The 12,703-nt window shown below is 39.7% G+C and overlaps 1 protein-coding gene and 1 long non-coding RNA gene across 3 annotated transcripts in view; both read left to right on the forward strand.

The window, feature by feature from the left end:
• The window catches only part of LOC311005308, a 457,476-nt gene that overhangs the window by 66,571 nt on the left and 378,202 nt on the right, over positions 1–12,703 (forward strand). The window lies entirely within an intron of this gene.
• Positions 1–12,703, forward strand: part of homer2 (homer scaffold protein 2) — a 77,164-nt gene that overhangs the window by 38,251 nt on the left and 26,210 nt on the right. For both annotated transcript variants that reach the window (XM_083997221.1, XM_083997222.1), the window contains exons 3-5: positions 9,507–9,638; positions 10,418–10,510; positions 12,346–12,485. In XM_083997221.1, coding sequence (XP_083853347.1) covers positions 9,507–9,638; positions 10,418–10,510; positions 12,346–12,485 — 365 coding nt within the window. The remainder of the gene's footprint in view (positions 1–9,506; positions 9,639–10,417; positions 10,511–12,345; positions 12,486–12,703) is intronic.

Consider the following 12,703-nt stretch of genomic DNA (forward strand, 5'->3'; position numbering starts at 1 on the left):
TTTGTTGTTGTTTGTTTTTTAACATTGGTGAAATGTGGAAGGGAAGACCCAAAGAACTGGGAATCTGTCATTAAAGGTGGCTGGCCAATGTGTAAGAGGATCATGAATGAGAAGGAAATGTGAATAAATGTGAATATTTTCTGTTTGTGCTCCTAAAATTTTAAGTTATGGTCCTAAAAAGGTTAGTCTGGAGCCCTGCTTCTCCTATCGTCCTCCTATCGTCCTCCTGTCCTCCTCCTGTCCTCCTCCTGTCCTCGTCCCTTCTCTCTGCTGTGACCTTCAGCTCCTCGGTCCACGTGTTGTAAACGTTCAGCAGCTCTACGTTGATGTTGGACGATAAAAAACGACGTCTCTGTTCAGTTTCGTCCTCGTTTTCCCAGTTAATCCCAGAAAGTCAGAGCGAAAGCGATGACGGTTTTAAAGCGATGAAACGTGGAGTCACGTCAGATAAACGTTTGTTCCGGCTGCAAAGGGAGACAGGTCTGTCCGGAGGAATCGTTTGTGCTGCTCCACACACACACACTAGACCGACACACACACACAGACCGACACACACACACACGACCACGACATCACGTCAGCTTCTCTTCGTCCCTGTGTGAAACTCAGTGATGGTGAAACAACGAGCAGATCAGCACTTTGACTCTCACTCGCTCTGAATCATCGGCTACTTCAACAAATACGACTCTGTTGAAACTCTCCCAACACACACACACACACACACACACACCCTCTTTAACTTCCTTTTTTAGTCCTTAAAATTTCTTAAAAACTTCCGTCTCCACAGTCCAAGAACAAACTCTTTGGCTCCTTCTCTGTCAAGTTTCTGCCAAGAATAAAAGTCCAACTTCCTCCATCTGAGTCTTTGGCTGGCGGCTTCACCAGATGTTAAGTTTTTAACTGGTTTATTAATGTTTCTGCCTCGTTTACAACCTGCAGCCAAGTTTCAAAGTCAAAGTCAACTTTATTGGCTATATATGATTTACATTATATATAGAAATAGAAGTTGTGTGTCTCTCTGTGCGCAGTGCTGTTTAAATAGATTCAGTAATACAGGCAGTATAAAAATATATGAGACATTTAAACCCTCTGTCATCATCACCTTGTTCCTCTCTGCAGCTCTAAATACGTCCTGTAACAACGAATCATCTCCACTGTGTTTACTGTGAATCCAGGGACGTGCACGCTCTCCGTGCACGCTCAGCTCTGCAGCAGCTCTCTGTGTTTTTCCCGCCCACAACAAGACTGTTGTTAAGTTTTGGAGGCTTTATATATTGTCACAAGGAGAGAGGATGCACAGTGGTTGATACGAGTCCCAAAACAATTATTTATCAGGATGATGTTGCTGCTGTGAAGCTCCGACATCAGGAAACTGACTGGTGAGAGAACGGCGCCACGCGATTCTGTCAGAAAACGATAAAAAACAAACAAACAAACGATTTGTGTTGGTGAACGTCCTCCAGTGGAAAAGCTGCTGTTCATTAGTGGACAAACTGAGTTTCCTCCAGGCTTCAAACGCATTGAAGATAAAAGTGTAAAAGCTTCTGCAGATCGATGCAGCTCAGCTTCACTGCTTCTACATCCCATAATCTACACTGTAGTGTTGTAGAACTCAGACTCAGGTCCTGAGTCCACATCTTCAAGGTCCTGGTCTTGTCTCTGTCTTTTTCCATGGTAACAACTTGGTGTCACCAGTGCACTGCAAAAACTCAAAATCTTTCCAAGAATATTTATCTAATTTCTTCTCAAAATGTCTCATTTCTAGTCAAAACTAAACTCTTTCCACTTAAAATAAGACTCATCACCTAAAAATTAACTTGTTTTTAGATCATTTTCACTTGTTTCAAACAAATTTTCACTTGAAAACAGTAGAAAAATCTGCCAGTGAAAGCAAGTTTGTTGTGCTTGTAATAAGAAAGAAAAACTTGCTCCACTATCAGATTTTTCTACTTATTTCAAATGAAAATCTGAAAGTGTCTAAAAACAAGCTATTTTTTAATGTGATGAGTCTTATTTGAGGTATAATGAGATTTGTTCAAGAGACCTCAGCAGGTTCTGTCTGTGCTGTGTTCTTCTGTTCAATCCAAACTTTATTTACATTAAATATGGTTTAGATTTTACATCAAATCATCTTTTCTTTGTAGCCGAGGAGGAATAATGTAAATATCAAGACACATGGTTATTATGAGGACTGGGACTGGAGACAGTGATGGACTCTGGTTTGTTGGTCTTGACCACTTACGTCTTCATGTTCATATTGTCGGTGTTCAGTGATGTGGAGCTCAGAGCTGCAACGTCCACAAAGAGACGACGTGACGACGTTACGTAAGAGGAGGAGGAACCTAAAAATAACACGAGAAGAAAAAGCAACGTCTGACTTTTATGTTAAACTGGTAGGATGATGAAGAGGAGGAGGAGGAAGGAAGCTCACACACAGACACAGACAGTCTTTATAAGTTTAGAAGAAAAGAGTCTGATGATGATGATGATGGTGCACCTCTTCCTCCTCCTCCTCCTCCTCCTCCTCCTCCATCATCATCCTCAGCTCCAGGGAGCAGTGTGTTTCCGTCTCTATCTCAGTGCGATGAGAAGCTTCAGGTCGCTGCACACTGCAAAAACTCAAAATCTTACCAAGAATATTTGTCAAAACAAATCTCATTATACTTAGAATAAGACTCATCACACTAAAAGCAGCTTGTTTTTAGACACTTTTTACTTCTTTCAAGCAGATTTTCACTTGAAATAAGTAGAAAAATCTGATAGTGGAGCAAGTTTTTCTTCCTTATTACAAGCACAAAAAACTTGCTTTCACTGGCAGATTTTTCTACTTACAGTATTTCAAGTGAAAATTTGTTTGAAACAAGTGAAAATGATCTAAAAACAAGTACATTTTTAGGTGATGAGTCTTATTTTAAGTGGAAAGAGGTTAATATTGACTAGAAATGAGACATTTTGACAAGAAATAAGACAAATTTTCTTGGAAAGATTTTGAGTTTTTGCAGTGCAGCAGATGGAGACATGTGAGATGTGAGACTCGTTCCTGATTAAACAGTTTCTTCATCCTGCAGTCGGTTTGTTTGACGAGAGGCCGCGACTCCGACACCGACCGCCGTCTCGTCTTTCTTTCACTCGGAGCGTCGCTGCTCTGCCAGTTCCTGCTGTCAGTCATCTGGTCATGACGACAGTCCTCGGCTGGCTGCTGCATCGTCGACGTGTTGAGTACAGTTTGTGTTTCACAGAAACTCTGAGGTCCAGAAATAACTGGCACCACTGCACTATTTTCTTCTTTTTAAGATAATGCCCCATTTTCTCCCTGAAAATCACAATAAACTACAAATGTTTCAGTTTTCAGAGGTGAATTTCTTTTGGTTTCAATTGGTTTGCGGTGGAGCAACACAAAAACTGAGGAAAAAACTTTTCAAAACTGAATGAAATCATTGCATTTCAAACACGTGATGCTCCTTTAATTTGTATTTTAACTCGGGTATGAGAGCGATGTAAGAATCACACTTACAACCAATAGTTTCGTCCAGTTTTTTTTTAGTTGTATGTCTGTGTGTAAAATGTCAGATTTTACTTTTTTCCTCCTTTTTGTTTTTTGTGTTGTTTCGTTTCAAACCAAAGAAATCCACTTCTAAAAACCAACACTTTTGTATTTGCAACAATGTTTTGGGCGTCATCTTTGAAACAAGTGCAGCCAGGGGTTTTGGTTATTTTTGGCCGAGAGTTTCTCAATATTGAAGTTTCATGTTTCAGTTGATCTGCACTGTAAAAACTCAAAATCTTTTCAAGAATATTTGTCTTATTTCTTGTCAAAATGTCTTTTTAGATCATTTTCACTTGTTTCAAACAAATTTTCACTTGAGATAAATAGAAAAATCTGCTTTTTCAGTTTTTCTGTGCTTGTAATAAGAAAGAAAAACTTGCTCCACTATCAGATTCTTCTACTTATTTCATGTGAAAATATACTCGAAAAAAGTAAAAAGTGTCTAAAAACAAGCTACTTTTTATGTGATGAGTCTTATTTTAGGTAAAATGAGATTTGTTTTGACTAGAAATAAGACAAATATTCTTGGTAAGATTTTGAGTTTTTGCAGTGTCCTGTTATTTTTGGCTGAGAGTTTCTCGATATTGAAGCTTCGTGTTTCAGTGGATCTGGTTTCACTTTCTCTAACGTGTGAAGGTTTGAACATCGTGAACCTCCTGACTCCTGCTGTCTCAGCTTCTCAGCTTCTCATTGTTCCACTGACTCTGTGGATTCTTCTCACTCTGCAGACACATAATCACTCCAGGAGAGTTCCTCTGACTCCTCCTCGCTCTATTGGCCGGTCGAGCTTCGCTCTGCGCCTCCTGTGCCACTTGATCCACGGCCTCAGAACAGCTGCTCGTGTCACTCTGACCCCCCTCCACCCCCCATGACCACAGAGCAACATGATCGTCCTGCACGTTCATTTACTGACATCAGTTCGGAGCCGACGTCATAAATTCACCCGATTCACCATTTAAATGTGATATTAAAGCCCCAGTGTGTAACTTATTTGGCTTTTTATTATCAAAAATCAAGTATTCTTTCATAAATACTAGGGCTGGGACGATATGCTTTTCTCCCGATTCGATTCTTCTACGATTTTTTGGATGGCGATTCGATTTAAATTGCGATTCTACGATATTGCCGATTCTCCCGATTTTTAGTCTTTAGCATTTTTAACATTTATCTGCACACAAGTACTGTAGGAGCCTATAAATTAACATACTCCATTATAAAGTGAACTTTATACCCTTATAACCCTTTTCAAAACCTGGACTCTCTGTATGTAAAAAAGGCTAACAAATGCACATTGCACAATATTTCAAAAAAAATTCAAAAAAAAATCCAAAAAATCCCCCCAAAAAAAATTTCAAAAAAAAAAAAAAAAATCGATTTTTGAAAAAAAAAATCGATTTAAAAATCATCAAAAAAGATATCGCAATATTTATGTGAATCGATTCTTTCTCCCACCCCTAATAAATGCGTATTTCACTGAAGGTGAATCACAGCTGCTACAAATGAAAGCTTTCTGGTTCCTTAGAATGAGTTGTTACAAGTCGTTACAAATACAGAAGTGGGCGACGCACCGAACCGAGGCGGCCATGTTGCATCGTGACCGTAGGTAACCACGGAAACGGCCTGTTAAAACTGTCACCACTGTGTAGTGTGAGGAAGGACGGAGGCACCGGTGTTGCATTCAGGTGCAGTCAGGCAGACGGCCGTCGGCAAACCAACCGGATGTCATTTTACTCCACCAGAGAAAGACGGTAAAACAATACCACATCACCATGACAACATGTTGTCACGTATTGTTTTGCCTCGTGCTGGCGGACCACTTGTTTACATAGACGCTTGTTTATCCTGTTACATGCAGCGTCTGTTGTCTGACTGACGTCTGCCCCATTTCACCTGAATGCAACATCAAGAATACGTTCAGATATGCAACCGCACCGCTAGATGGGGGGAATTCCTACGTACTATACCTTTAACATTAATTAATAAGTTTCAAGATTATTAAAAATAATGTATTTTCTTTATTAACAGGTTGATAAAAACCTGAAATTTAAGTCGACAACTTTAATGTCGAGGTGTTTTCAGGTGATTCAGTTAATAAACTGTGACCAAGGTAAAAGTATAAACTTTGTTAATTTACTGGAAACAGTTCATCAGTATAGTATCATATTTATTATGGTGATTAAGTCGTTTGTTAAACGTCTTTTATCACCAAAACTTTCAATTTATAATAAAAAATGTTAATAGTTTCTTATCACAATTAAGTTGAGGAGTTAATGAGACTGTGTTTTCCTCCAGCTCCAGGTTTCATGTAGATTAACTTTGTGTTTTCACAGTTTCACACATTTTAAAGAGACGTTCAGATCAGACACCTCACTTCTGTTTTTCAATAATAATGTATTTTATTGATAAAGTATATTAAGTTCTGGTGTTTCCTGTGTTTTCATCTGTTCAACGTCGTCTTTCCTGGAGTTCCTCTCTTTCTCTCTCTCTGTTTAACTCACTTTAGCTCGGCCCAGTTTCTCCGACAACGATCATTAAAGTTTCATCTTATCTTAACACTTCTCTCTGAGCCGACATGATGAACGCTGTTAAATATTCACTCAGCCGCTCCACAGGAGAAGTGTGTGTGTGTGTGTGTGTGTGTGTGTTGTTCAGGTTCCTCTTCAGGGAGAAATTAGGTCACCACCTTTTTGTTTTGATGAAGCTTTGAAAGAAAGAATGAAGATTTTAAAATTAGATTAAGCACCTTGGTGAAAAAAAACTTCCATCCTCCTCAATCTGTGATGATCTGATCTGAGGTCTGTAGGTGCGTTTACATGGACACAAATATTCTGAATAAAGGGCTGATCCGAATAAAAATGTGTCATGTAAACACGTCAATTGGAATTGGAAGATTCTGATCAGATTCGGCTCGATATGAAATAAATTCTGTTCAAATCGAGAGGGGTGGTTTATGCCGATCGTTATTCCGAACCGCGTCCATTTAAACACTTATTCCGATCGTTACTTCCTGTTTGGGGGTTATGGGGTAATTAGTTCCTTTCCCACTAGCGCGACACGGCTGGACACGGTTCTACTGGGTTTTTTTTTTTTTTTTTTTTTTGCTTTTTTGCTTTTACACACTCTAGTCTAGTGTGACGTCCAACAGGAATCAAACCCGCTAAGTTTAAAAACACACTGGCAGCAGCGCACACGGATCTACTGAGACTTGTTATTCTGTCACCTGAGTTAAAGCAGCAGTAAGTGATCCGGTGGTTTTGTCTAACTTCCTGTCAGCAGATGGAGTTAGCAGTCCCCGCCCTCGTCCCTACGTCACCACATTCACGCGCATCCCTTGGCTGCACACACAGAGAGGACCGCCCCTTTATGCCGTTCTCTCTCCTCATTGGATAAAGGTTGTAGGATATAAGGAAAGTTTTCTCCTGGGCTCAGAGCAGAGCAGAGTGACTGACAGACCCGTGTTTCAGACCAAACACTCTATACAAGTGATTGCTGTCGGAAGATAGAACTATTTAAGACTTATATTAACACAAACATTCTGCTTACTTCTGCTTTAACGAGGTGGACGAGTGAGTTTGGAGCTGACGAGAGGAGAGAAAAAAGAGAGCGAGTACCAACCTGATATTGCTGTGTATCTCGCTTTCAGAGAAATTCTGCTTCTTTCCCCGCTCCTTGTCCGTTGTCTTCACTGTCTTCCACTGACGTAACTCCACAAATTTCCAGAGCGCCACATGGCTAATTAATATGCACGTGCTGTTTTGCATTGACCATATATGGTTGTGTTTGGGCGTATAGAGGGGCGGGATATGGCGTGTTCACATCCGCACTTTTCATGGGTCCGGTGTGATTTATCAATGGCAGGAACAGTAGTAGCTACACGTTGCTGAGTCTGCTTAATAACGATATAGGAGTACAGCAACAGCAACAGCTCTTAAAATCTGGCGCAGGTCCATTTTGAGAACTGATAAATTGAGCCACTTCCACGTTTATTGATTTGTTTACAGTAGTACAGGAAGTACCACTCTTCTTCTGCTGTTGTTTTAGGGAAAAAGGCAGCTCTGCGCATGTCAAAATGCTGTTGTTCTGAATAAAGCTTGGTGCATGTGTACGCACGTCATGATGGGATTATTTGATTTTGCGCCCATGTAAACAGTGGATTCGGATTTTCCGATCCCTCAAATCTGATTAAGAAATTTTGCTCATGTAAACATAGCTAGTGTGTGTGTGTGTGTGTGTGTGATTCCTCTCTGATCATCGTTGTATTGATTATATCAATATCAATGATATCACCATCATCCTCTTGTCTTTGAGTCTTTGAGTGTGTGTGCAGCAGTTAGTTGGTCATAAAGAGTTTCAGCAGCTCAGCCAATCAGAGAGAGACGTGGGGGCGTTAAAAAAAAAAGGACACGAGTCTGTCAGAGGTTTGAATCCTCCAATCTGGCGTTTGGCGCCACGTTGCTATGAAACGACAGAGCTCCACTGTCATTAAACTGTCTTCTATTGTTTCTTAATTGTCGGTAATTTGCATGTGCATGTTTTTTTAATTCCCGGCGTCTCGAGCTGCAGCCGAGGTCGTTGTGTTTAACACGCTGTTGATGCAGGATTAAAGCTGTGTGTGTGTGTGTGTATGTGTGTGCACTGCAAAAACTCTAAATCTTTCCAAGAATATTTGTCTTATTTCTTGTCAAAATGTCTCATTTCTAGTCAAAACTAATCTCTTTCCACTTTAAATAAGACTCATCACCTAAAAATGAACTTGTTTTTAGATCATTTTCATTTGTTTCAAACTAGTTTTCACTTGAAATAAGTAGAAAAATCTGTCAGTGAAAGCAAGTTTTTTGTGCTTGTAATAAGAAAGAAAAACTTGCTCCACTGTCAGATTTTTCTACTTATTTCAAGTGAAAAATTTGCTTGAAAAAAGTAAAAAGTGTCTAAAAACAAACTGCTTTTTAAATGTGATGAGTCTTATTTTAAGTATGAGATTTATTTTGACTAGAAACGACATTTTGGCTAGAAATAAGACAAATATTCTTGGTTAGATTTTTGCAGTGTGGTCAGACTCTACTGGTTTCTACTGACACCAGGGTGCAGCAGCTCGTGCTCCAGTTATAATTTTAGACTGCGGCAAATGTTGTTTTGGCAGCAGATGGATTTACTGCAGAGCTGCAACAGGTGAATGTGTAACCAGACTCCTTAGAGGTCAGTGGGTCGACTCGGCAGCCGGACACTTTACCGAGATTCTACCGGACACGTCGGCTTCTGCAAAACCTGGAGCTGAATGATGCAATTTAACGTCACATTATTCCTCTTAATAAACGCCCCTGAACAGCTGCACAATAATAACTTGAATTTAATTTGTGCTGAGACCAAGTCCTCCACAGTGGAGGATTTTATTTATTTTAAGTACTTTAAAATTCACACACTGCAAAAACTCAAAATCTTTCCAAGAATATTTGTCTTATTTCTTGTCAAAATGTCTCATTTCTAGTCAAAACTAATCTCTTTCCACTTAAAATAAGACTTATCACCTAAAAATTAACTTGTTTTTAGATCATTTTCACTTGTTTCAAACAAATTTTCACTTGAAATAAGTAGAAAAATCTGCCAGTGAAAGCAGGTTTTTGGGGGATTCTAATAAGAAAGAAAAACTTGCTCCACTTATTTCAAGTGAAAATCTGCTTGAAAGAAGTAAAAATGAAAAAAAAAAAAAAAAAAAAAAAAATGTCTACAAACAAGCTACTTTTTATGTGATGAGTCTTATTTTTAGTAGAATGAGATTTGTTTTGACTAGAAATAAGACAAATATTCTTGGACAGATTTTGAGTTTTTGCATCTGAAGCTGCAGCTGGAGGATCTGATGAGTTTCCTCCTGAAGGGAACGAAGCTGTGTCAACTGGAACTGGAAGTCTAATCATCCGTATTGATCCTCGTTGTTGTTGTTGTTTTTTATTGATCCATACAGGTGATCATCAACAGCACCATCACACCCAACATGACGTTCACCAAAACATCCCAGAAGTTCGGTCAGTGGGCCGACAGCAGAGCCAACACGGTGTTCGGCCTCGGCTTCTCCTCCGAGCAGCAGCTGTCCAAGGTGAGAGAAGAGACCACAGGGCCCAGTTGTTCTAAAGGTGCAGTCTGGATAAAAAATTACCCGGATTTTGAAATCCCTTTTTTTGCTATCCAGGATCACGTAATCCGTCTTAGTTTTATCCCAGTTGTTCAAAGCAAAGTTGGATTGGATCAGTCTGATCCAATCCAAACTTTTCAAGATTACCAAATCCTGTTACAATCAATTTAAAAAAGCAAATATACAGTACTGAAATTGTGAATATTTCCCCATGTGCTTCAAATTCAAACTTCAAATTTCATTAAACTCAGTTTGGGGAAAAGTTTTTCAGTTGTAGAATATTCAAAAGTTAACTTTATCACTGTTATAGTTTAAAAATTAGGTGCAAAATATGAATCAATAAATGTGTATATATATACTACATCATAAATATTGTTTATTTGACCAGTTTGAATTTAATTTAAATCACATTTAGTTCTCCTGATTCTACTAAAAAGTTATGAACGACACAAACTGAAGGTTTGATCCAGATTAAAACCAAGACTGGATCTCGTGATCTAATCTGATCCCATAATTTAGTTTTAAGTTTTGAAACAACCCATTTTCAAGATTTGATCCGATCAATGATCCACAACCCGATCGGATTTACTTTTGAACAACTGGACCCTGATAGGAGGGAACTGAACCACTGTTACCATGGAGCCAGTTATCTCTCTCATCTCCCAGAAGTGTTTTAATATGAGCCTCATCATCATCATCATCATCATCACTGATCATCATCGTCTCCTCTGATGTGTTTTCAGTTTGCTGAGAAGTTCCTGGAGGTGAAAGAAGCAGCGAAACTCGCCCGCGACAAATCTCAGGAGAAGGCGGAGACGCTGAGCAACCACTCGCAGGTAAATGAAGAGTCTGACTCACCTGTCGTCAGATTCTGGGTGTAGAACGAAGCTTCTCACTCCTCAGGCCTTTTAAAGAGTTCAGTTACTGCTGAAGTGACTCTTATGTTGAATTTTAAAGGGATAGGCCAACATTTTTTTTCCGTGTCTTGCCTCACTCCCGAGTCCATGACCAGCAGATAGACACCATCCTTTCGACTGTGCGTGCAGTAACCATGGAGATAGAGCCGTATCGCCCGTAATTAGCTTAGCTCAAACACTGGAAGTGTATAGGTAGTGTTAGCCTGCCTCCACCTAAAGTCGCTAATTAGCTTAGCTCAAACGCTGGAAGTGTATAGGTAGTGTTAGCCTGCCTCCACCTAAAGTCGCTAATTAGCTTAGCTCAAACACTGGAAGTGTATGGGTAGTGTTAGCCTGCCTCCACCTAAAGTTGCTAATTAGCTTAGCTCAAACACTGGAAGTGTATGGGTAGTGTTAGCCTGCCTCCTACCCGAGCCGAAACCAGCAGTCAGAAGCTGATTTAATTTTAGCTCTAAACTCTGTAAATATATCACTTTATCCACATTTCAAACATGTTTAGGTGAGAAAGTAGCCGTTTAGATCAGCAGTGTGTCGTTAATTTGTCTAAATACCAGCTGTTTACAATTTTGTTTGGACGAATTTGGCGCTACTCAAGCTAGCCGTTGTGACCAACGCACTTCTGGTTACTTTCACAAAATAAAACACCCGTTGCCCTTTACAGAAAACCATGACGATAGAATTTGTGCTTTTACTTTGAAACAGGAAGCTAACCTACCCTCGATGTAGCTAGCTTGAACCAAAATAAAGCGTCTTTGCTTGAACCCTCCGTTTTGACCGATCTCGTCCCGTTAGCGGCATTTGACCGCTCAAGATGCCTTACCGGAGAGTTTTGTCAGCTCTGAGACGAAGATCGGCCCGCCGGTTTCCGTTTAGAGTTGCTGAAGAGTTTCTCTGATGACTTTAGGTGGAGGCAGGCTAACACTACCCATACACTTCCAGTGTTTGAGCTAAGCTAATTAGCATCTTTAGGTGGAGGCAGGCTAACACTACCTATACACTTCCAGTGTTTGAGCTAAGCTAATTACGGCGATACGGCTCTATCTCCCTTGTTACTGCACGCACAGTGGAAAGGATGGTGTCTATCTGCTGGTCATGGACTCGGGAGTGAGGCAAGACACGAAAAAAAAAATGTTGGTGTATCCCTTTAAACATGAACACAACAGAACCAGTAATGACACAAGGTTGTTTTACACCTGAAGGCAGTAAAACCATTAAACCATACCTTTACTGACTCCAAAGCTCAAAGTCCAAACCTCAGAAGAACCAGAATCACACTGCAAAATTCAAAATCTTACCAAGAATATTTGTCTTATTTCTAGTCAAAATAAATGTAATTATACTTAAAATAAGACTCATCACATTAAAAGTAGCTTGTTTTTAGACACTTTTTAATTTTTTCAAGCAAATTTTCCACTTTAAATAAGGAGAACAATCTGACAGTGGAGAAAGTTTTTCTTTCTTATTACAAGCACAAAAAACTGGCAGATTTTTCTACTTATTTCAATTGAAAATTAGTTTGAAATAAGTGAAATGATCTAAAAACAAGTTAATTTTTAGGTGATGAGTCTTATTTTAAGTGGAAAGAGATTAGTTTTGACTAGAAATGAGACATTTTGACAAGAAATAAGACAAATATTCTTGGAAAGATTTTGAGTTTTTGCAGTGCAGACCTGTAGAAAAAAAAAAACCCAGTTGAGCTTCGGTCCAAACCGGTCTGAACCAGTCTGAACCGGTCTGACTCTGTCTCGCTCCAGGAGTCGGGAAGAGAGACGCCGTCCACCAACCAGGCGTCCAGCATCAACGGGACGGACGACGAGAAGATCTCTCACGTGGGTCCAGAAGACGCTCTGCTGCAGACGGAGAACGAGCGACTGAAGACCGCCGTGGAGCAGAGGTGAGGTCACCACTCAATAATATTATTATAATAATAATAAACTTTATTCATAAAGCACCTCAACAAAGTTACAAATTGCTGTACAGATAAAAAATAATAATAATTAACTCTTTGAGTGCCAGCCCTCTTATAAAATGGTCAGTGCCATGTGCCAGCGTTTCGGGGCATTTTGAGTAATATTTTAAGACCAAGAGAATATTTTGTACTATGACTCTGAA

This window comes from Trachurus trachurus (genome assembly GCF_905171665.1).
Source record: "Trachurus trachurus genome assembly, chromosome: 3".
In the NCBI taxonomy this organism is placed as follows: Eukaryota; Metazoa; Chordata; class Actinopteri; order Carangiformes; family Carangidae; genus Trachurus; species Trachurus trachurus.